Source organism: Neopelma chrysocephalum, unplaced genomic scaffold (assembly GCF_003984885.1).
Source record: "Neopelma chrysocephalum unplaced genomic scaffold, ASM398488v2 Primary Assembly neopelma1_100, whole genome shotgun sequence".
In the NCBI taxonomy this organism is placed as follows: Eukaryota; Metazoa; Chordata; class Aves; order Passeriformes; family Pipridae; genus Neopelma; species Neopelma chrysocephalum.
In genome coordinates, this window is record NW_020897763.1 from 211,426 (window position 1) to 236,857 (window position 25,432).

Sequence of the window (25,432 nt, forward strand, 5' to 3'; positions counted from 1 at the left end):
TAGAGTACAGAAAATTAACCCTTTTTATTGATGCATTGCAATTGTTCTACATTTTTACCATATTATGTAGAAAATACTTAAAATACAAGCTACTTTGTAAAACCAAAGACAAACATTGAATCCAAAGATAAACTATGTTTTCACAATGGACCCTTTTCCCATATAGTTAGTATTAAATTTTTAAATATCTATTTCTTTTGTTAAAATGATTTTTACATACCCCCTAAGTACATCAGCAATACAAACATAGATCAGTAATTGTCAGAAACTACCTGTATCTAGCGGCTTGTAAAAAGGAAGAGCACAACCATAAAAGAAAGTTAAATTTTACACAGTAACTAGCATATCAAATACATTTAATAAAGTAGGAATTCCATTGCAATATCAAGGATTCAAGCAGAAATACTAACATTACATATAATGTACTGCTACATGTAGTGAGATAGATATAGTTCAAGCTGAATCTGAAATCACACATTATATAAAGTTTAGCAACAAACAACCATGTGGACATGCGGCACCATTCAGAAGTTTAAATAAAAATAAAAAAAGAAAGCAGGGCTGTGCCAATCCTGTCATTTAGAAGCAATTTAGTTTCATGTACTAAAAGAAATTGCTGAGTCAGAGGTAAATTACTGCATCCCATCAACTAGGTGCTAAGCAGGAAAGCCTTGGGAGTCGCCTCTGCAGTGGCTATCACAGCTGCAAATACAGGTCAGGTAAGAGAAAACTGATTGAACAGCTCAAGAATCACACAGACAAACCTAGATGGGACCACGGTCATCAAATATTCCAAAGGTGAGTCCCAAACTAGTTGTAAAAAAAAAATTAAAGTACTCCAATTCCTATCCAGAGAAAGCAGATTTCTCTACAAAATATGTGTAGTGGCTCTGACAATGAGGAGAGTCAATTCTCGAACCCAATTTGAGGCTGGATATGCAAAAGGGAAGAAGGGAAGTATCTCCTTAGAGCACAAGGCACCCAGACTGGGCATCACATCCTGGGGGCCAGGCTGGCACCCACCGAGCTTGTGAAGCCCAGCTGCCCCCCTGGCCCTGCTGGGGTGGGCTTGGCTGTGTATCACTGAGGAATTTTGGGGTATAATTGACAGTTGGTTCCAAACAGAGCACGTTTGATTTTATCTATGTCATTTCCATCTCATCCTCCTCGTTCCAACTCTTTTGGGAACTTGGGCAGTGGAAGAGATGACGCCGTGCTTCGGGAACACATTTGATTGGGATTAATTATGTTACAGAAACTCTAAATGGTTATTTTAAGCTGCTTTTTTGGGGAGTAAAGTGGCAAGTTCTCAGAAATATTAGCAGATTTTGCTAGAGGTCCTTTTTTTTTTTTTCCTGTTAGTAAAGTGTTTTCCACGAAGTCCTATTTGTGAAACAGGGAGTTGGAGCTTGGTTTGCCTTTCGGTGGAAAGGCACAACTCTGTACACCCAAGAGGTATCTCAAGGCAAGTACTGAACACAAGCAATGTCAAAAAAAGCAAGAAAGTGCCTACAGCAACAAACAGCATCGTTTCCAGCAACGATGTGGCATAGCAAGGTTGGTTATCCACTTACAGAAGTGCTCTGACTACAAACACACTGAACAACAACGTGGCTAATGCTACCGTCCAGTTCCAAAGTCCTCGACCCCTCCAGCAAAGAGATGCCAAAACCTCCATCAGTTCATCCATTTCAGGGCAGTCCAGACTTTCTTCTATCAGGAACGTGGGGATTTCAGAAATGACTTTTGCATTTCTTGCCACGCCCCCCCTCAGAACTGGCCTCCTTCCCACTGGGACGGAACATAAACTGGGATTCAAGGTTACCAAACCTCTTATTGCTGCAGTAACACGACCGCTCGAACCAGTTTATCATCCTTTTGGACAAGATACTTCACCTACGTATTAGATGAGAAATAATTCCTAGTACAAGGGACCCAAGAAAACAAAGTGTAGTCCAAAAACTGCACTGATTATCCAGAATGAGTATTTCCTCTGAACACTAACTAGGGCTACAGCTGACAGACCTTCCCAACAACTCCACATTAGCAGTAGCATTATAAAACTTTTTTAATGGTATTATGTGCTTTACAGCAGGCTCTCTTTGGTATAAATATTCTATCACCAAGCTAGCAATATTTTACACGACACGTCTGCTATTCCTGTGGGGGAAGGTAACGCCACACTAACCTAATAAAAGTGATTGCACATATTTAATCACTTCTGCAATATTAGACTAAACATTCCAATGCATTCCCAGCACTACCTTTTATCCGAAATGCACTGACAGACACTAACAGTACATGTGCCATTTTCAAAGGGAAAGCTTTAAGGGGACATCGCTTCACTGGGAACAAAAACGGAGCTTTGATGGAGCGTTGGAAGGGATAAGACGCAGCTCTGCACCTCCTGCTGCTCTGGCTGTGGAAAGCTGGGTGAATTGCTTCAATTCGACGGGGGCTTGCTGGTCCCTCATAAGGCAAAGCTCACTGTAAACTCTAGTCACACTACATCATCATTTAAGGCACTACAATAAGGGGACACACCAAACAACTCTTCATCACACATACCTGTGCAAAACAAATCCGAAGGTATCCTTTCCTCTCGTGAAGCTCTAACTCCTCTCTCAGTGCTACAGTGATGAGCTCTAACCATTGCATTATATCACATACATTCCAACATGAATCAATTCATTTTGGTTTAAATACAAAGGATACAACACTTCCATCCCCAGGAACGTTTAAGAATTAGACAAACACTAAGTACAGAGTTCAAGTATAATCACTACACATTTTGATTACAAAGACAGAACATTTGGGGTTAGCAGGAAGTTTTGCTTGTTATATTTTTCTAATCAATATGTACATATTTCATTTTCTGTAAAATATTAAAACACCACCAATACAAAACTTCTAAAATAGTTTTAAATTCAGTAATAAACTTTAAAATCTGGACTTTTTTTTTTTCCTTTTTTTTTTTCTTTTTCTTTCTCTTTTTTTGTTTCTGGGTTTTTTTGTGGGTTTTTTGTTGCAATTCCTACATGCACGTACTGTTTACAAGTCTTATTAAGAGCGCTTTAAAGTAGCTGTTGACATATCCAGGAGGATACGCTCACAGGAGTATAAAAAGCTGTACACATCAATACAGTGATGTTTCATTGTATTTCAAATTCATCTCCCTCCTAAATGAATCACGTGAGGAAAAAATCATTAAGAAAAACAGAACAAAGCAAAGCCCTGTGCTTCTGTGAAGGAATCCAGCTCCATTATAGGGCCAGCATCTAATAAGCTGCAGAAACCAAATTTTAGAGCAGTGCTGCACTATTCACTCTCAACTGAAGACAACAACATCCTGACAGAGCTGCTGAGCTCTGTCACACAGTGAGATCCTGAATGCACTTTGAAGAACTTAAAAGAATTCTGCAATGAACACAACAGAAAATTCAGCTGGGTTATGGAGAATTTTCAAGAAAACAAAGCAGACTCCAGGGTTTGCAGGACTCCTGAATATATCACGTTGCTGCTATAAGGCAGCTGCCTCTACCAGTCCTTAAACAAAGCAGAGAAGCAAACAAAAAACCTTTGACAGAAACACATATGGAGATGTAATGGCTTTTGCAGAACCAGCAATTTGTTAGAGACAAAGTGAATTAGAGAACAAATGTTAAAATACTAAATCTGATTTTAAAACTGCCCCAGCAACATAATGAGATAAACATGCATTACATTTTAGTGGCAACATGGATTTGTGCAAGCTGCTAAAATAGAATCTGCAAATCTTTTCTGTTTAAGTTACACAAGTTAAAAAAAGACATCAGGATCTGTCTTCCAAGACACTGATTTGACACCCCTTTTGATTAGCACAACAGAACAATTTTAAATAAATGTGACCATGAATTTTTTTTAAAAGCATCTATAAAAAGTAAGTAAAATTTTAAAAACTTAATTAGTGACCCTCGTACTGGTAACAAAACATGCTGCTCAGTTAGTGACCGAACTCACCAGAGACATTTTGGAACAACACACACCCAGATCAGGGAGAAACACGAGCCAGGCAGTCATTCCCAGGTAAAGGTTCACCTGAAATCCTTCTCCACTCTCTCTATTGCAGGACAGTGCTTTACTGGGAACTACAAGTAGGAGTACTGGTTGATCTTGGTCGGGCTCAGCGGGTATCCAGTGTAAATAGCAGATCCTCTGGAAGCACCAATATAGGACTGGGGAGCAAACTGGTGTTGGTACTGGGCGGGTGGGACGTTGGAAGTCAGCAGACTGGGCCCAACACTCACGGGGACCTGGTGGACGAGGGTGCTGGGGTGGGCAGCGTACGTGGTGTGCCGGGAGGAGCCCTGAGGGGAGAACAGGTGGGCGATGGAGGTGGTGGAGCCCAGCGTGGCCGCCGTGGTGGGAGCATAAGTGTACATGTGGGGCTGGCTGGACAGGTGGGCACTGGCCGTGGCTGCTGCCAGGTGGGGATGCACTGGGCTGCTGTGCTGGAACGTGTAGGGAGCCTGAGAAATAGTTGACGTGAGGGGGGCCACATAAGCTTGCTGCCTACGTGGGACAGCGTTTCCACTTCTCTCCTGGGAGGCCAGCACTGTGGTCTGCTGGTTCTGCAGGGAGAAGAAGTAAATAAGGTCAGTGGTTACCCCCCTCAGCTCAGGAGGTGAGCAAGGGTCAGCCAGAGCCTCCCCATCAACACCTCCGTTCTACAACGCTCCTGCAGATCCTCCCTTGTGAAACCCTCCCTCCAGATCCTCCCCTATGAAACCCTCCCAGAGATTTGAGAAGGGTGGCTGCAGTTCCACTGAGACAAAGGTTACACTTTTTCCCTACAATGGGATCAAGCTGCCACATCTGGGGTGCCACAGGACACAGCTGGACAAGTGCAGGCAGGTCCTAGGACTGACCCAGCCCTTGAACTCCTCACAATCCACTCCTCTGCACCCTGATGAGGGTGGCAGCAGGGCTAACACATTTTAGGACAAAAACCTGTCTTGTGCCCATGCCAGAAATGAACTGGAGGTGTAACACTCCCTCTCCTCCCAAAGGCTACTGTAGAGTGACTCAAAGGTCAAGAATCGTGACAAAAATTGAAGTGAAACCAAGCTCTGAAAGTTTCAAGGGAAGTCAGGTGCTAATTTTTAGTTCGAGAAAACAAAGTCCAGCCTTAGTCTCCTGGTTGGGCCTTTCTGAGTTCTAGAGAAAAAAGGTAAAGAACAAAAGTACTGTACTTGTACTGTGCCTTCAAAGCTACTCTAATTCAACAACTGGATCTTTGTTGTCCCCCCACCTGAGTGGCAAGAATGACCTGCTGTAAGACAGGTATGAACATGAGCACAAAGGAAGAATATGGACATAACCACATTTCCTTCTCCTGCCCTCTGGTACAGGGACAAATTCTTTGCCTCGAGAACCTTCCCTGTGCTCCCTACAGAGTCTGTCCCACCCTGCATCGCCCCAGCACAGAATCAGCTTCGAATCACAGGTTGCAGCTATTGATCCTCCAGTCATTCCCCCAGCCTTACAGCACCGTGTTCCCAAAGCAATCCTAAAGCACCACAGGAGGGGTCAGCAGAGCCGGGCAGAGCTCACCTGGCTGAGGTTGAGGGGCTGCACGCCGCTGGTCACCACGCGGTGGGAGCGGTACCCCGTGGGGGTTATGCAGCATCCTGACGACTGCCCGCTCACCGAGGCCACTGGCTTGGTCTTACTGGTGCTGCTCAAGATGCCTGAAAGATTTCACAAGCTTAGTCCATTCCTCCCTCTCCCCTGCACTGTGGTAACCAGCTCTGGGAAGCAAAGAACGCCCAGGGGCTGTTTCTGTCAGAGCGACTTTTCTTTAATTACGATTTAAAATGCGGTTAAGAAACCATCAGGAATGTTTAGAGATCTTTCTAAAAGCAGCCAAACATTAATGAAAGGTAAATCCATCAATGACATTTGAAACAGTCTAAGGCTTTCAGAACAGCAGCTGTGAAACCTAAAGCTGCCAAAGACCCAGAAAGGCCAAAACTGTGGGAATGAACGTGCCAGGGGTGGGACACACCTGAGCCCTGGCAAAGCTCCTGGGCACAGTGAGCTCTGAGATACCCACCTGAAGCCTGGGTGGCTACAATGCAGTCGTTGAGCTGTGTTTTCAGGGGTGGCACGATGATGGTCCGGGAGCTGGAGCTGTCGGGAGCGGCCCTGCTGGGCAGCTCCAGGGCCCCTCCGGTGCTCCTGAGCGAGGACAGGGGGTCTGCGGCATAGGGGCTGTTCAGGGAGGAGTCAGAGTCAGGGGAGTCGTTAACAGTGACGTAGCTGATGACATTGGATCTCTGCTTCATGCCCAAACTGCAGGGGAAAAAAAAACAGAGCACAAAATGGAAAACATTCTGGCTTTTCCCACCAGAAGACAGGAGCTCTCCCTCTGGGATTGCATACTCTCCCTCCTTGTGGGACAAAATTCGGGTTAACTAGAGACACAAGAGCACAGAAGAATTTTATGTCTCATGTGTTCCCCACTCTCTCTGATCCTTGGGCTGAGCTCAGCACAGATCAGTCCCAGCTGCCCCAACAAACTTCCTACCTGGCAGGTTTGTATTTGCTGTCCTCCTCCTCATCGGTGTCGCTGCGGATGGTGATGACACTGACGGGGGGGCTCGGAGTGTCCGGGATCACGATGGGCTGGTGCTGCTCCTGCACCGGGACCAGCACGTTGGAAGAGGAGGAAGTGGAGCGCAGGGGGCTGGTCCCAATGAGAGAGTACACTTGGGTGGGCACGGTCTCCAGGGTTGAGCTGGGCCTGGGGGAAAACCAGAGCAGGATTCAGCTCTGTGTGAGCAGACTGGGGCAAACAGCACTAGGAACAGCCAGGTTCCAGCAGGCTGGAGCTCACAAACAAGCAGCAGCATCTTGACAGACACAAAGAGAAGCTCAGTGCAGAGCACCACAGACACATCCCAGAAGCTATCAAGGCACTCAGGGATGCCCTGAATGGGACTGATCCACCTGAACACTGCCAGAAACCTGCTACCCCTTGTTTGATGATACTGTCACATGCATTGCTATGGTACCAACACACCCTGAATGTGTAAAACCCCTTTGGCCAGGACAGTAAAGCACTTGGTCAACCATGTCCTTGCACTCACTGAAATTAGTATCATTTAAATCAGTGACTACAGCACAGAGGCTTTTTCCAAGACCTCTTTAAATGCAACTGTAGCACAATAAAGTTACACATTCGGTGCCTCTGTGATCAGAAAACACGTTTTTCACACCATAAAGGCAAACCTCCACAAACAAACCCATGGTTTTTCTAGGACTGGGAAAGGAAGCAATGGGATTCTTACTTGGCTGTGCTTGGTGCTGGCTGCTTGTTCTTCTTTGCTGGCACATTGCTGCTCTGCTGCTGCCTCACAACATGAGCCACTCCAACGTTCAGAGGCTGTGCTGTAGCCAACGTCACGTGGTTGGTCAGCAGAGATGGCTGTTGCATGAGAGTGCTGTACTGATTTCCATGGGAATGTGCATTCCTGGAGCAGAAAAAAAGAAAATAAGAGGCCCAAATCCCATGACTGCCCTGCAGGAACTGAGCTCCTGTGTGATTCTGAGGGGAAGGGAGATATTGTGGGCACTGTGATGGCATGTATTCCCATCTGGCACAGGGTTGGAGCCCGTGCAATCCCTACCTCCAGTCAGCCAACTGCTGGCTGCTGCCGATGGTCTCTGGGATGACGGCCGCTGGCTGGACAGAGTTGTGCAGAGCAACCCCTGGCAGCTGCTGCCAGGTGGAAGGGAGCAGGATCTGCTGGGTTCCCCCCGGCCAGGCCTGCTGCAAAACAACAAACACACACACGAGGCTCACTAGACTTCAGTTCCTACAGGTGCAGGGAGAGAGATCTGTCCAAGCAATAAATGCACCGGGGTGGATTGTTAACTTGCAGAGGTACAGCTCATCATTCCAAGGGTCTCAGCACAGAAGGATGAGAAAACCAGAGGAATGAGCTTCCCCTGAGACTTTGCTAATCTTTTAGGTCACTGCTGTCACCTGGGGATAGGAGTTTAATATCCTTTTGCAGATGCAGCCACATTGCAGTGCCAGGTGCAGCTTGAGTGCTCAGGATGTTTCTGTATGTAAATTTGCACACCCTGTTCTGCTGGAGGATTCCAAAATATTAAGCCAATTTGGTGTTTTCTGTTTTTCAGGGCTCACACTGAGAGAGTGTTATTATTGTGGAAATCCACTCACCTCACTGAAGTGTTTAAGAAAAGCCACACTGAGAGATAAGTTAGTTACAAGGGAGATATGTGAAGAATAGGTCCAATTAATTAATACTATCAGTGTTCCTGTCCAAATAAATTTGACAGGACAATATTTCCATGATTTTGACAGGACAATATTTCTATGATTTTGAAAATATCTCTCTCTTGCAGTTTAAGCTCTCCCTCTTGCAGTTTAAGCTGCAAAACCTGCTGTTTTATATAAAATATTTCTGCAAGTAACAGATCCACTTAGTACAAATACCAGTTCCGAACAAGAAGCCTTCAAAGCAGAGAGCTGCTAAAACCTCTGCCAACATAAGCGGAATAATCATAACAACATTGAAAAAAAATAAAAAATAAAAAGAGAAATATGTTAAAAGTCACACCATGCGTCTTTCCAAAAGCCAACACCTGCACAAGACAAAGCAGAGAGTTTAATACAGCAAGATATAAATTCCCAATGAGAGGCAGAAATCGGGCCTTCCAAGCGACGAACTGTTTTGACAGAGGAAGGACAAAAATATGCAAAGCTTAGCAAATGGCTAATGCAAACTCAGGGGAAGCAGCAAGGGAGAAGTGTCGGAAGCACTAAAGGTGAGCAAATTCACGCCAAAGGCTCCCAGAATCCAAACAGAACTAGTAAGTCCTCCAGGGAAACTCAGAATCCAGGCTCAGAGTCTGGAGACAGCTGGCTCGGATCTCCACGGCTGTACAGGGGAGTTGGACGTCAAGTCCACTGCACACACACGGGAGAACAGAATTTGCCTGTTGAATCAAAAGCCCAAATACACTTTGGAAAGCATCACTAACAACTCACTTGTGCCCCAAGCTCTGCTACAGTCACCCCTTGCTGTTTTTGGAGCTTAGATTGCAGCCTTTCAGCAATCTCAAAAGGAGGAAAGGAGAAGCATCCCTGGGTCTGTTTAGCTCAGAGCTGTGACCAGGAGAGCCCCACTCTCCTGCCTTCCCATCCTCAGAACCAGGGAGCAGCTCACTTGGTTCAGAAGAACTCAAATGAGTGGGTTTGAATTTCAGGACAGGTATGACTTGAGCAAATTCCACTTCAGCAGAGGCCTCCCTCTTGGAAGAAAATGACATTCAAACTACCACTTCAAAGCCACAAGAAACAACATGGTTCACACAATGGAATGTGCTTTGAACGACATGTGAGGATACCAGCACTTCAGTGCACTGCAATGTTTTCAAAAGCTTCACTGATCTGATTCTGGAGTTTTACAATGACTTCTTTGTGGCACTCACAAAGTTGTTCTGATGCAGGTGCCAAATAAATACAGAAGAGGACAATTTTGCAAACGTACATTTCTTAAAGGTGTGTTTATTCTCTTCCCCCATCCCTTTTAAAAATTGTTCCAAATAACCTAAGAGCTAGCTATTGCCATTTTGGATGCTAGAGCTCACCTTTAATTTCAACCAAGAAATACATATCAACTGAAAGTATCTGTGAAGAACAGAATCTTTATCTGGATGAAGCAAGCTACGTGCGATTGGCTATAAATAACAAAAGGCCAGAAAATTATTGTCAATGTTCAACAGAGGTTAAGAGAAATCAACTGCTAAAGCAATACATTAAAGGATTTGCTGTCATTAGAGATTTTAGCCTGTGCTTAATGATCTGAAACATTTCTCCATGCAAAGCAGCTTTAAACATGTTGAAAACAAAATATGGAGCTAACTTGCCAAGTAGGTCAAATTCTGGCCATCCAGGTACCTGTAGCAGAGTCAAGCTAAAGACTGATTCCTTTGTATTCCACAATCAAAAGGCAAAGATAGGAGAGTAAGCGAAGAACAAGAATGATTATAACTCTTCTAGATTATAGCTTAGAAGAGCTTTAAATACTAGGCTAGTAAAAGTCATAGTCAATGGATCTGGATTCTTTACAGAGCCACACTAAACGTCAGAGTCAGACAGTGCTTCAGCAATGTTGGGGAGGAAAACAACGAGACATTAAGATGTAGCAAGAACACAGCCACAAGATGGCACATGCTTCCATGCCCTCTGCAAGTCTAAGTTAAAACAAAAACTCAGTTAGTGAACACAATCAAGGGAGGCAATTACCAGTACTGCAGCCGTCTGTTCGACCAGCGCCGGCCGGCCGGCTGCGCAGTTCAGGGTAAAGGGCACCGCATACTGCGGCGTGATGGTGGCTACTTGAGGATGAAGAGTTGCTACCATTAGTGGTGTACAGCTCCCCTGAAATGTAGATCAGGCAGTGAGTGAAACACAAGAACCGAGGCAGGGCAGTGGGGTCAGCAATAGGGCCAGGCGAGGCGTCGCCCCGCTGGCGTTTCTACGGTGCGTGAGCGGGCGCCGGGATTGGAAGGGAGGCACTGAAACCAACACCCAGACCCTCCTCTAGGCACCTCCGTGTCCCTGAGGGGAACGTGAGGGACAGGAGATTTGGGAACAGGATCTCTCTGATGACACAGTTAAAAATGAGACAGGGTTGAGCTATTGATACTTTACTGGGTCACAGAGAGCAAGCGGCACCCTCACGCTGCACTGACCACGGCACAGGCTGTACCCTTGGCTCCAACCTACCTCCAAATCCACACACAGAACCCTTGGAAAAAGGTAAACTATGAGATTTAACAGAAGGCACAGCAGGTCTTTTGTGTCATCAAAGAATGAAGTTATCTGAGATGAAACCACTCAGACACGTATTAGTCCATCAAATGTCTAATTAAAACTAGACTATGAGTGTATAATTTTAAGTCTCAGGAAAAGCAGGGCTTGGATTCAGGTGGACCTTCAAGTGGATTCTGTTTTTTGGATACTGTTACCTGCATCATTATGCTAAAGAAACCAGAGACCACAGAATGCCACCAAAATTACTTGGACTGAACAATCTAAAAATTACTCCTCTACAAGAAGGTCAGTAAGTTCAATAAACTGCCTGGAGAGTAAAACTCAGAGAGTAAGTGTTAATGCCAGCAGAAACTAAAACTATGCAAATAAATAAAAATGTACTTAATTATAAAGGCAATTACAATTTTTCAGTGAATAAAACTCGTGAGTCACTAGGTGCTCATTGTATATTAAATCATTACTTTTTGGAAATAAAACTGGTTTTAATTTATGACACATTACTAATGTTTAAAATAGCATTTTTAGCATTATTAGTCAGTTTTGTTATTACATGTTAAAACTGCAAACTACAGAAATAGGTATGTCATTGCTACACATTAATTCATACTAAGAATGTAACTAGTTGAGAAGGATTCAGAAATAATTTTGTTGATTTAAAGATGAAATTTTATCATGAATAATCTGCGTTGTCTCCTCTGTTTACCGAGATTTCACTTCTCTAAGAAATGGTTTCTCCTGACACCTTTTAAAAGTGTAGGTAAAAATAACCCCACCCCCCCATAAAGTATTGTACACCCCTGAAAAAACACAGCCTGTTTTTAGCAACCGAAAACTACGTATTTATTCCCATTATTAATTCAAACTCCTGAAACCAGGGAGGCACATGACATAAGACAGTTTAGACTTTAAATATTCCAGAAGAACAAAACAAACCAAGAAAACACTGTCTTAGAAGTGATCTGCATTTACCCTTTCAGAGAGTTCTGAGCACAGAGGGGCAGGCAGGTTCTCCTGGATGGAGGTTGGAATTGCAGTTAACTCTGTGGGGGGGTTGGAGTGGGTTTTTTTACCTGTGTGAGAACTCCAGACTGGATCTGCAGTGGCTGTGCTGCAGGTGCTTGTGGCACAATTGGGACAGCATTTTCCATCCTTACTGGGAACCCAGAGTGCTTTGTAGTTGCCTGAAGTCCGGCTGTGGAGGACAAGATACATCACCACTAAGCTGATTTATTATTCTTTGTTTGTTTGTTTCCTAAATCAAATTGCTACCAGTAAAGACAGAAGACAGGGCCGGATTAAGAGACAGAAAAGCTGTTCCCTGTGACAAAAGCCTACTAATAAATCACCAGCTGAAGTAAATACTTCTGCTGAAGGGCTGTGATGGACAACCAGTCATCACCAGCTCAGCCCTGTGGAGTCTTGTTTTCAGAAACACAGATAACACAGACACCTAATTCTAAGTTGCTTGAGACCAATTCCAAAGTTCAAACCTTCCACTATCAGTTCCCATTTCACACATAACCCTTCAGACTAAGATAATCCAGGTACCAGCATAACTAGAGACCTCTGAGGATGAAGGGAGGGATGAACAGAGCTTGTGCTGAGCTCACGGATTCACAATCTGTGACAATCAAACAGCTGCACCAGGGCTTGGGAACTGAGGCTCAAACACCAGATATTTGCTCTTGAGATACAAAACACAGCAAGACACTTTCTGATTCTCAGGCAGGTCTGGCTCCTCTGTTGCTGCTTTCTGTGGAATGCTGTTGTGCTCAGTTTGGGGGGAAAAACTGGTTGAGCAACCAGCTGGAGGCTGCAACCCAGGCAGGCAAGATACTGTCACCTGTTCAAGCATGACCTGGAAGAGAATCAAGCTGTCTACACATGTCTGACCTGATTCTGCATTTACTGATGCAAGAGAACCGTGTGACACACACAGAGAGCTCTTCTCAATTTCGTACTTCCCTCAGTTTAGTGCAAATCACAACTTCTCCAATGTCTAATTGAAATTACAGGACCACACAAAGGGGTTTCTGCTTACTTTGAAAAGCAGGGGGACAAACAATGAAGGTCTGCTGGAAGGGGTCAGTCTGTGTGCAGATCTGGGTGGTTCCAGGCTGCAAGGAAACACTCTGCTGAGCCACTCCTGCAACTGGGGCTGCAGATGATGGGTACAGGGCAGACTGATAGTTTAGCAGGGAGACATCCGAGTTTGCCAGGGAAAGAGTAGCAGCAGCAGTAGAATTGGATGCCAACACACTGGCCTAGGAAAAGAAAATTAAAAAAAAATAAATAAAAAAAATCAGACATCTCTCATACTTGTTATAAAACAAACAATAGGAACCATCAGTATTATACTATGAAGCAAGGACCATGAAAAGGTTTAAGGTAAAAGGCATAAGATACAGGAGAAAAAACACGAATTACCCCAATTTTACTTACGTTGCTCAACTGACAGACAAATTTCCCACACATGAAGTAAAGAGACTGCCTTGGCCTGAGTTTTGGAAAATTAAACTTCAAGACAAGACTATAAATTTTGCAGAGGAATGTAAATAAGTATTTTGCAGAACAGGCTTTGGCCTGAAGGCACCGAATTAGACAACTCCATGTCTTTGATTAGTGTCAAAGAGGTAAAAGATGCTGTACCTGGTTGTGTACTGTGTTGAGCTGGTTGTTAAAGCTCATTGTCAGGTTTGTGCTTGTATTAGGAGCAACGTGAGTTGTGAATGGGCTCTTAATCTGATTCACTGTATCGTACATGTTAACCCTTCGCTTGCAGATCTCCATATTCTGAAAGCAAGATTTCACACTGAAACAGAATAACAGAAGGAAAACATGAGATATGTAACAACAGCACAACAGAGACATGACAGATTCCAAACTTTATGCACATGCTTTAGGTTTAAATTCTTTTTTTTTTTTAAACCAACAAAGAATGTCTTAAAACACGAAAAGGAAGCTTATGAACATTCCATTCCTTACACATGCCATTGCTATTTTCAGTTCAGCCAGAAACTGCAGGAAACAGCACTGACAGAAAGGAGAAAAGTGCTGTTCTGTGCTTCCAGTAAATCCTCCTGAAACAAAACAAGCAATCTAAGGAAGCTTACTGGTTACTGTGGGGGAAGTCCAGTAGATGTGTCATTGTAACAAATGGATGGTTCAAAGTCTTCAGTGGAGTAACTCTCTTATCTGCATCAATTGTCAACATTTTCTTCAACAAATCAATATACTCCCTTCGGTCAGCCTTCTCTGCCAACATGTCGGTGCCCTCTAAGTCTGTAGACATATTCACCTGAAAAATGAAATGAGAGCAGGTCACACAAACATCAAATTAATGCTACGTAACAATTCAGTAATTTCACATGGCACGGAAATATTTATTAACTATTTCTGTCTCTGAGCCAGATTAATTTCAGGTAGTACAGCACTAACACACAGCCTTTCCCTTGCTTGTTCTATGAAAGGAAGTCAAATTTAAATGTGGAATTCTCATCTCAACATGAAGTTGGTCTATTCAAAGATACCAACCAGGCTTCACTCTCCACTGCCTGGCAATCTGCCCTCATGTTCTGGGGGTGCTGGAAGGGGCTGGCAAATCAGAATGGGAAGATTCTACCTTCTCTGTACAGATGCAACATAATGGTAACAGCCACAAAAGTGATAGAAAATTGATATTTAAGATTTAAGGCCTCATGATATTAAAAACACTCAGATATTCCTTCATTTCACCTCTGAAGAGAGAATGAAAAATAGAACGATCTGTAGTTACTGTCAATATTTTCAAAATCCAATAACAGGCCTAATCCTATAAACACATTTGAAGGGGCTTAGCTCTCCTATTGCTGGTGAGCACATTGAGGCATAGGAAAACACAATAAATTTCAAACAGGTTCATAATTGACATTTTGACAGCCTTTAATCCAGTGATTTCTGATGCAAATTGGCACCATGGCAAACCTACACCAGTGCTCCCAACTGCAAGTGGAAGAGCTGATTACTCCAGCACAGGAGCCTCATTTTTAGAGGTCCCAATGGAATTAATGAGGGTTTTAGATATCCCAATAAGGTATGGAATCAAAGAGTTCTCTGTGTCCCAAGGCCCCCACACACCTGCGCCATATCATCCAAACAGTTGAATATATATTTCCGAGCTTCTTTAGATTTGATTCCTGTTTCCAACTCATGTTCTTCTGGGGTCTACAAAAGAAAACATTCATTAATATAAACCGAGGTATCACATATTGATAAAGAAAAAAGCAGCAAGGAATTGCTGACTCGGGTGATCGTTTGCCTGTTTCAGACAAACCACATCCCAGCAGGGCCAAACCCCAGCCAGGGGTTCTCATTCCCTCAGCTGCAGAGATCTTTCCTTGCAAAGCTGAGTTAACAACAGGATGACTTAATATCAAGGTTTCCTTAGGCTGTGCATTAGCCAAAAGAACTGAAGGTTTCTGATTTAGGAAGAGAAGAGGCTATAAATATTTTAAATCCCCCTTCTATAAAGAAGAAAGGCAAAATCCCCTTCCTTTTGCTGCTCAGCTTTAAAGGCAAATCAAGCCTATATCTGATTCTTTCCTGTCTTCTCCCCATCCATAAACAGATTCCTGTTAAACTAACAAAGGCAATCACAAAATACTCCGTATTTTACTCGTTGTATTGTCAGGAGATGACAACAAGATGACACACTTCCCCAGGAATGAGCAGCCCATAATAAGTAACCATTATCTCAATTACTTGAACACCCACTCTTTGCTGGTACTATCATTGTTAGAGCACTACCAGGGGGTCTGCACAGCCTCTGAAATTAAAATACCCAAAAACCAGCTAGGTCTGAACGGCATTTCAAAGCCAATCTTCCCTCAGAATGTTCTCACAGCACACTAAAACTAGAGGGAGATTTATATCAATGAACAGAAGAGACTTGGGGATTGAACAGACAGACAAACCTTTAGCCTCCACAGTGGGTATCCCAAATTTGGATCTCTGTTAAAAAACCTGCTTGTTTTCGTTCCTGCACTGAGAAGATACTCCGCTGGAAGGCCTTGAGTTTGTGAAATATAACGAATCTAGGAGAGAAAATGGAAATAATGAGGATTCCCAATATAAAGAATTCATAGCTGATGGAGTAATTAACAGCCAGATTTGCTCACAGCAAACAGGATATTACCTGTAAAGAAAGAATGCTCTGATAACTAAAACTGCAAAATTAAAGGGACTATCTCAAGTATTTATAAGAATACTTCTTCAACCATATTATCTGCAAAAATTTTAGGTTCTTAATTTATGGAAATATTTTTTGCTAAAGTATATGTAAGCAGACTTTTAAGACATTAAGCAACGTAAGAAGTACATATTTTGAAAGAAAAATACCACAGAATTTATCATTATGTATATATAATTAAAGGCATAATTATCCAAGCAACATTGCTGTGCCTGGCTGTATATACTCCAGGCACACAAGTTCAGAATAATGTCATGGCAAAGCTCTCATTGACCAAAAAAAAAAAAGCAAAGCTCTTGTACAGTCAGATTCTTAGATCCTCAAGCAGTTTTAATATACTTTATTCTATATTTAAAAACAATGGCTTGGAATTTTGGAAGATGCACCTGAATCCTTGTGATGGTATTGATAAGACACAGGTAAAGAGATAACAAATAAAAAGGTATTCTCCAAAGGAAAGAAAACAGCAACTTTGTGAAAAAAACACAGCGTTAAGATAATGCTTTGTTCAAACCATCAATTACAGGACCTTTAGGATGCCTCATTTCTTATTTGCAAAACTCCTGCTATTCCACTGTGCCAAAAGAGCTGAACATTGCAGGGCACTGAACTCACTGTCAGAGCTTGTGATCACATGAATTTATGGGCTCACTTTTCATTTAAGCCAGTGTGGAACTAAGTGTCTGCAGGTGAGTCCTTTTTGTATCTACACAAGTTCTGCTCTTTTCACGAGACATAACTCTTGCTTTACAGCCAAAAGGTGTTTAAAAAAATAGCTGTAAATCCCATCCCCATCCATGAACTCATTCCTGGAGAGGTCCTCTCACAGGTTCCACCTGAGCTTTCACTTGCTGCTGCAGCATCTCAGAAAACATGCAAGCAAGTCATGCCTGGTTTTCAAGGGAAATTCAGACATCAAAACTAACCCTGTGAAGTCACACCTCAGGCTGCCTCACAAAGGACTGCAAAATCCTGTCATTAAGCAATGGAAAAAGCAGCTCCTCCCCACCCACCTACATGAGCAGATAAGGTTCTCAGAATTACACAAAACTCAGTGTACAAGGAAACCACGGTGCCCTACCTCAGTTACTGTCTAACTCATCCTGTTCATTAAGGTACCACCGTGTTTCCTTTGGAAATTTACGGTGCTGGGAAGACATATGACAAGTCAGTTTTCAAACTTACTAAGTTTTCATGTATTTTATCACATAAGGAAAGCTATACCCAACACTGTAACAAGATACCACCATAAAAGCCCCAGTGGAAAAGCTACTCTCAAAAAATCCCTCTCGCAGACTTTTTGTCCTTTTATAGGCACAGCCCAGCCCAGGTAATAATGCCAAGTGTCCACGGAAAGGACTAATTACTTCAAGATGCCTTTCAGGGTATTTCAAAGGCAGCTTGGGGCTCACACTTTGCATAAAAAATGAGGGCTGCTGTAGGTATTAACAGGGCAGGAATGATAGGCTTGCTCTGTCTCCACATGGAAAAACTGCCCTCATGGTGAAATTACAGAGAGCTGCCACGCCAGGACACACACCTCGCTTCTGTTTTGACAGGAAGGTGTTTCAACAGCTTTTGGGTTTGGAAACCAGGGGTTAACTGCAAATTGGACCCTATTTTTGGACAGGATACGTTCAGCTCAAGTGGAAACACAGAGAAGTATAGAGACAGGCAATGGGAATATCACAGGGGGAAAATGAATTTCGGGCGACAAACAGCAATGTGTGCTGGGTGACAGCTGACAGAGGACACATGGGGGTCAGAGGGTCATTGTGGTTTCATGTGAAGATCCCACATCCACCACGTGCTCCCACCTGATCATACTCAGATGCTCCTGGATACAGAGGCCAGCCCAGAAACAGCTCAGCAATCACACAGCCCAGCGACCACATGTCAATGGCTTCACAGAACGGCAAACCCAGGATGATTTCAGGAGCTCTGTCAGAGGAAAAACAAAATAATAGTAAAATAATTTCTTCCCTATAAATAACTCTGGAGAATAACAGAATATGCTGAGCTGGAAGGGACCTGCAAGGATCACTGAGTCCAACCCCTGCAATGCCACTCCACGCACAAGTAAACCTGTGTGAAAATAAATTATTCATCTAAAGCAGAAGTTGTTTCCTAAAGCGGCCTAAGGGATCCCAACCTTTTCATCCCTTAGTGGCATAGCTGGATTCATTTATTGCCACAGTGCCCCCCAACTCCTAGGAGGCCTTTATGCACCTGTGATATGAAGTTACTCCTTGAGTAATCAGTTTAATTACACCTGACAGTATGTGTGGTGTGAGGTGTCCCTGAGACAGCACACAGGATCACAGAATTATCAAGGTTGGGAGAGAACCTCTCAAAAATCACTTAATCCAACCTATCCTAACAGAATTGGGAAGAAAAGTTCTGGCAAACAGTGCTCAGACTTTTCTTGGAGGGAGGTCTTGAGATCCCAGGTAACCAGCTGCAGGAGGCTGCCTGTTTCCACACGGAAAAGAAAAGCATCTGCAGAGCCAGAAAAAGGAGCTCTGCAGAGCAGTTTCTACCAGCAGGTTTTCATGCAGGGTTTGTTCAGAGTTTCGAGTTTAAAATGGACAGAGAGGGCCCAGCTGGAGGTTGTGTTTCAGGTTTCTGTGCACTCAACCACACCTAATGCAAAATGTACCTGCCTGGCCCAGCCTTCACCAGGAGGTGATGAAAAAAAACTCAAACTCCAAGCAGGTTTGCTTCTGTAACAGGTTGGAATTTCAGGGAAATTTCTGTCTGGAACTGACTCATAACACAAAGGGATGTTTCAGTACAACTCTTCACCTACACACAGTTCTGGAACAAACTGATGCTGTTCCGGCAGGAGAAATTCTGGTCACACATTTGCATACAGCATAAAACCCAAGTGCTGCAAAAACCAAGTGAGCTGGTGTGGGAATTTACTCTGGAAAGTACAGGAAATACAAAAACCTTGAGCCTCTTCATGCATAACTAACACAAGCACACAGGAAGCAGAAAAGCCCTAAACTCCAGGCTATCTATTTCCCGATTGTGCCTCAGGGAACGTGTCCCAGGGCTTGTGTGGCATTTCTTGTGTTACACTGTGGATGCTTCAGTTGGTAAAAAAAAGCTCTGAAACCAGTCCTGATCCTTCCACAGGATTCTAAAAACCAGGGCTTGCATAATGTACAGGTGTCAGTAAATCTGACACTCGCCCTCCTCGACTGCTCAGCCTGAATGTCCCTCCCAACTGTTTGTACACTGCAAGAAGTGACTCCCCAATTAATCACCCTTTGTGCCGTGGTGACACAGATACACCTTTTGTTTTAGGTGCCCACACAGGTGTCTCTAAACCACATGCACTCAGCCCAGCTGCCCAGGCACAGTGGCCCTGAGAAAGCACAAGGTTCATCAGAAATGGTCAGGCTGGATGGAGCTGGGACAGCCTGGGCTAGTGGAAGGTGCCCCTGCCCATGGCAGGGGGTGGAATGAGATGGGCTTTAAGGCCCCTTCCAATCCAAAACATCCTGTGATTCTCGGATTCTATAAAAAAGATAAGCACCTGAACCAGATGCAGTGAGGTCATGCTTATTCTCTATCATCCACCTTCTAGCAAGGAGGTTTTAGTGTGTCTGACCCCATGACACACCTTTAGTAATCAGAATTACAGATTATTCAAGCTAAGACATTCTATTCTACCTTCTTGTTTGTTTGTTCCTGGCAGTTGTTGACTTTTATATGTGAAAATATAAAATGATTATGCAAATATGGTCAGGATCTGATATTTGAATGCTGAATGTCCTGCCAAACACTTATACTTTAAGGAAATATGGCAGAATAGATCCAACTTTCTACAGGTTAACAGGTGCAGACAAGAGGAATCTCTTTCTTCACAAGCAGAGCAAATATGGTTCATTCATCCACTCAAGAATGAATTCTGAAAACAGAGCCTCACATGCCTTTAGTCTACGAGTCATCATCAACAAACTGCACTGATCCTCTTGATTATGTTCCTCCTGATGCAGGAAATTCCAATTCAGAAAGGACCCAAACCTGTCATATAAGGAATGCTGCATGCCAAAGCTTCCTTGGTTTGGACTGGCAAACAAACTAAAATACAAATGGCTTGTGGAATATGCAGAGCATGCTAATCCTTCCCAAGTGTGTTAAAAAAACCTCACCAATTCCAGTGGAAATACAGATTTGTGGCACCAAAGGCTGGATGTGACAGTTTGTTAGTCTTTAACTTCAGGCTAGAATAGATTTAGGTGTTCCTAAATCTCAATATCACGATGATAGCAAGTTGAATTATGTGGATTTTACTCCCTGCAATTAAATAAGTGAACTTTTCACGAGCCACCTGATTTCATTCTGACTGCAGGACAGAGCTGGGAAATCAGAATCCCTCTCATGTCCCTTTACACCACTACAATTAGCAGCATTAGGAGATGTGAGCTGGACCAGGCCAGCAGGCTGAGGTCACTTCCATAGCTGCTCTGACAGAGATTAAAGCGATTTTACCATCTTAAGCTCTTTGAAATAAAATCAACAACACTCTTTGCACACAGGCTTGCCAAGCACTGCCTTCCAAAGCTGGCAAATATGCTCAGGCACTCTCAGAAGACAGAGGATTCACAGTAGCCCCAGAAAACCCCGAGACTCACTCGGAGCATTTCCAAACACCCCATGTTTACACCTGTGCCTTTGTCCCTCCCCCTGTGAGGGATGACGGGAACAGGGAGCTCCTACAACTGCAGGCAGCAATGCAGGGAACAACAGGGTCACCCCTTGGAGCTGGATTAGCAGGCAGAGTTAGATTTGGCAGCAGGCACTGCTGCTTCCCAGGCCAGTATGGCTGGGACAGAAGTAGGTCACGGAGCCCAATGCAGAGGTAAGAAACGGATACTCCTGCATTGTGCAAGCTCCCCCAGCACTCTGTGCCACCTCCCCATGGCCCAAACTGTGCAGTCCTTCAGCTCAGGACCTTCAGGTCGTGCTCTCTGACCCACAGGCAGCACCAGGAGCTGAGTAAAGCTCACACGATGGCTGCAGTTACATGTAACACAGGACACGAGCAAACCTCACTGAGATCAGTCTGCCAGGGATTTTTCCTTTCTGCAAGCTGTCTGTTTCCTTCCATTGTTCATCCTCCCCAGGGGGAATAAAAGCATCCATACCCTTCCTCACCTGACACAAGCAGCACATACTCTGGTTTTCAGTGAGGAGTTACTGCAAAGAGATCTCAGAACTGCCACAAAAACTACTCACTGCATAGAGCTGACCTACTCCTCGTCCCTGCTGGGCTTCAGAGCCAAAGAATTCTTCATGGGCACTTCTACTCACTCTTTAAAGAGTGTCCAACTGCCAGAAGGACAGTCAGACCCTGGAGTGAGCAGGGCTGTTGGACAGGATGACCTCCAGCAGCATGGAGCATAATTAATATGTTTTTTTCCTTCAGGGTACATAGATCAGAATGTCCATCTCACAGCACCCGAATGTGGCTGGTTTAGATGTCTCTACAGGAGACAGAGGCTACCTAAGTGCCAGTAGCAGGTATTAAAAACCAAAAGTGAGCACAGAAAACTTTATTTTTAATGGCTGACAGAGACCCATATGAAGAACTGGTCACACTGTTTTATTAAACCCAGCATTGAAAAATTTTCCAACTGGGAACTCATCTGAACACTAATTTAAGATGTATATGGTTAAAGCAATCCAGTCCTCCCACAATAAGCTGGTTTCTGTGCCATCTCCATAAATTTCTAGATTATGGATTTTAGCAATCATCACCATTACACTAATTACACATCACTAAATACTAGACTTCCCCATCACAGCATTCTTCACTTCAGCCAAGCAGACAGTTCAACGCCACCTAATCCCAGGTTTTGCCTTTCTGGCACTGTCAGTCACCCCAGGGAGCTGGAAGGGGCTGTGAGGCCAGTGCCCCACACACAGATGAAGCAGCCACAGCCCTCCCTGCAGCCCCTTCAAGATACTTATCACCCCTCCCTGCTTTTCCTGAGCCAAATCTGCTCTCTGTGATACCAGAAGGAGAGCACCATGTGCCTCCCCAGACTGCTTTGCTGACACGTGTGGCAGGTCAGATAGAGGAGATTCTTGATCAGTGGTCCCCTCTTTCAATGCAACAACAACAAAATTGATGATGTATTTTGGAGAGTGAGCATTTTAACAGAGCTATGGGGAATAGGGAATAACTGTGCTACAAAAAAATAACAATCAATAGTTTAGAAGTGGAAAGATTGGTGCCAACAAGCTGAGCAAAGATCAGGAGGAATGGATTAAGAAAATAAAAGTCTATAGCAAAGGAAAAATGGCACAGAAAGTTGGTACTGGGTGTTAGAGGGAGTTAAAAAAAAAACAAAACAAAGGAGGCAGTATGAGGAATGAAAAGAACAAACCTACAATAAGCCAGGCTTTAAACTGAAGTGAGGAGCCAGGAAAGACATCAAACAGGGCAGAGACACAGGGTGGGGTGGAGTGTCTCAGTCCTCTGTCTCATCCCAGCTGGAAGGACTAGATACTAGTTAAGTTTTGCGTCAAGTGAGCTCACATTCCACCCAAAGCAACCCTGACAACACAGCACAGACTTTTTCATGGCCCTTTGATGCCAGAAGTTCTTTCTGCATCCATTTATTGAAGTCTGCTGCTACTCAAACTGAAATACTTAACAGAACCAAGCTGGAGGAATAATTGAAAGAAACAGCACAGCTTGCTTTATACAAAGTTTATGAGTTTTAATGCTTTTGCCCATAGTTTTATTTTTAATTCTTAGGCAGGAGTAGGGTAGAAGCCATCCCTGCATTTTGCTAAGGGAAGCAGAGATCTATCTCATTGCTGCTTTAAAGGAGCCACAGGTCTCATGAAAGCATGACTTAGCCAGGGTTGACACAGGAAGTCATGTGCTTGTGAAGGGGGTTCAGACAAAGATGGAATCAGAAGAAATAGAGCAAAAAGAAACTGGCATCTCTTTGACTTCTCTCCCTTCTAAATGACCCAGGTTCATGGACTAGTTTCAAACCATGGCATACAACCCAAAACACACCACTTATCTGTTTCCCCAGTTTGCTGCTTCACACAGTGTCACAAACTACAGAATGCTGTTACTACTGATGGGGTAAAATCAACTTACTGCACTGATCTGGGGTGAAAGGAAGGTGCTGGGCTGCAGATTAGCTCACACTTGCAAAGCACAAGTTCTATTTATTTCCATACAAATTTCACAAGAAATCTCCAGGAAACACGCAGAGCAGTGGACAGGCTGATCACTTCCTCCTCTCCCCGGACAGGGGCAGAAGAGTCAGTGCTTGTAGAAGGAACCCTCCAGCACCCTCCAACAGCAGGATCAGCCTGACTGTGCTAAGGCACCCCCCAGCACCCCAGCAGGATAAGCCTGGCTTGGTTAAGCAACCACTGTGTCAGTGCTCACCTGTAATAGCGCGACTGAAGGTACGTGGAGCACACGGCCTTGGACACGTGGCTGGCTGACCCAAAGTCTATCACCTTCACTCTGTAGGGCTGGCGGGCAGGATCCACCAACATGATGTTCTCTGGCTTCAAGTCAGCGTGGATCAGACCCAGGCTCTTTAGCTTCATCAAGGCAGTAGCCACTTGCTGCAGAATGGGCCGGATGTACTTCAGGGGCAACGGGCTGAACTTGTTTTGCTTTAGGAAATCATATAAGTTCTGTTCCAGCATCTCAAATACAAGGCAAGTATGATTCTTGTGTTGAAAGCACTCGTAGGAGCGGACAAAGTTGTACTCGTCAGCATTCTCACTGCTCAGGCGGGACAGGATGCTCACCTCGATCTGGCCCTGCCGGGCGTACGACGGGTGGTTCTTCAGGATTTTGATGGCTACGATCTCCTTCGTGCTACGTTTCCAGCATTTCGCCACCTGCCCGAACGTCCCCCGCCCCAGGAACTCCAGGACCTCATAGCTGTTTGTCATAGAGCACAGGATCTCATGCTGGACCAGCTGATAATCCCCCTCCCCACTGGAGCTGCTGCTTTTCGTGGTGACCGTGGTGGTCGTGGCCGCAGCACCCACCGCAGGTCTGTTTTGCAGCATGAGAGGTGGATGTTCCTCAATGATCTGCACACTACCGTTGCTGTCGACCTCCTCACTTTTCCTTTTTAATCCACATTTTTGGTATGGTTCCAGCAAAGAAACGTTGCTCCTGTGTGAGAGGGTCTGGCTGCTCTGGAAGGACGCGGTGGCGCTGCTGCCGGTGCTGTCGGCCGCGGTGACCACGATGTGCTCGACGGAGGGAGCAGGGAGAAGGAGGTTCTGGTCGTAGGCAGGGATGCTGAAGTTGGCTACCTGATGAGAGGAGCTGGCTTGCCCTTGAGCTGCTGGGAGGTTTTTGCTGTGGGTATAATACTTGTCACTACTGCTCTGTCCTGAAACATCCCAGACAGACGGCTCCACTTTCAGTTTCTTGGCACTGCAGAAGGCACTCGAGGATACTGACGGAGGGGAGAACACCTGCAGCTGTGAGGCCATACCTGGAAAAGGAGAGCAGAACTCATTAGGGGCAGCAGTTTGTGATGGACAAGTTCCTCCATCTGCAGGAGAAGAGGAAGGACAAGTGTTTTCTGAGCACGGTATGGTGCCCACCACCGAGGGAGGCAACCTCTAGAACTGCTGCTCTTAACGGCATCACAGAGTGAGGCACTGTTGGAATTGCTGCATTTTAAAAGAAGAGAGCTTTTTACCCAGCTCTCTAAAGGCTAAAGGAATCCCAGGACACGACAGGAATCACACGATCAATTAGGTTGGAAAAGACCTCTGAGATCATCGAGTCCAAGCTGTGGCCGATCCCCACCTCGTCACCCAGCCCAGAGCACTGAGTGCCACGTCCAGTCTTTCCTAGAACACCTCTGGGGACGGTGACTCCCACACTCCCCTGGGCAGCCCGTTCCAATGTCTAATCACCCTTTCTGCGAAGAATTGCTTCCTAATCTCCAAACTAAACTTTCTCTGGTGCAGCTTAAGACTGTGTCCCCTCGTCCTATCGTTTGTTACACGGGAGCAGCGCCCGGCCCCCACCTGGCTACACCCTCCTTCCAGGGAGTTGCAGAGAGCGATAAGATCCCCCCTGACCCTCCCTTTCCCCAGGCTAAAAACCCCCCAGCACCGAGAAAAACAATACCGAGGGGCGGGCGAGCGCAGGAAGTGGCAAGACCCTGCTGGAATCAAGATCCCGTCCCCGGGCCTGTTTCCCAGGCACCGCAAAAACAACAGTCGGTGGGAAACCCACCCGCGAGCGGCCAAACCCCCCCGGGCCGGGCCGTTACCGGGCCCGCTCCCGCTCCCGGCCCCGCCGCCGCCGCCGCGGGCCCTCCCCG

At 44.8% G+C, this 25,432-nt stretch overlaps 1 protein-coding gene across 1 annotated transcript; it reads right to left on the reverse strand.

Annotated features, from left to right (window-relative positions):
• On the reverse strand, positions 1–25,247 carry HIPK1 (homeodomain interacting protein kinase 1). The gene is made up of 16 exons (XM_027695065.1): positions 25,237–25,247; positions 23,512–24,589; positions 17,897–18,020; positions 15,805–15,924; positions 14,969–15,055; positions 13,966–14,150; positions 13,502–13,664; positions 12,894–13,116; positions 11,923–12,044; positions 10,322–10,456; positions 7,671–7,813; positions 7,332–7,514; positions 6,569–6,784; positions 6,095–6,333; positions 5,593–5,729; positions 1–4,610 (listed from the first exon to the last, which is right to left on the reverse strand). The coding sequence occupies exons 2-16, from the start codon at positions 24,585–24,587 to the stop codon at positions 4,128–4,130; spliced, it is 3,636 nt and encodes a 1,211-aa protein (XP_027550866.1). The 5' UTR covers positions 24,588–24,589; positions 25,237–25,247; the 3' UTR covers positions 1–4,127.
• Positions 25,248–25,432: the final 185 nt, after the last annotated feature.

Excerpts from the sequence above, each read along its gene's own strand:
- HIPK1 (XM_027695065.1), bottom strand. The coding sequence starts at position 24,587 with ATGGCCTCACAGCTGCAGGTGTTCTCCCCTCCGTCAGTATCCTCGAGT. Across the intron at positions 18,021-23,511 it reads CTTCAGTCGCGCTATTACAG|AGCTCCTGAAATCATCCTGG; the intron begins GTGAGCACTGAC and ends TTCCTCTGACAG. Across the intron at positions 7,814-10,321 it reads AACAGACGGCTGCAGTACTG|CAGGCCTGGCCGGGGGGAAC; the intron begins GTAATTGCCTCC and ends GTTGTTTTGCAG.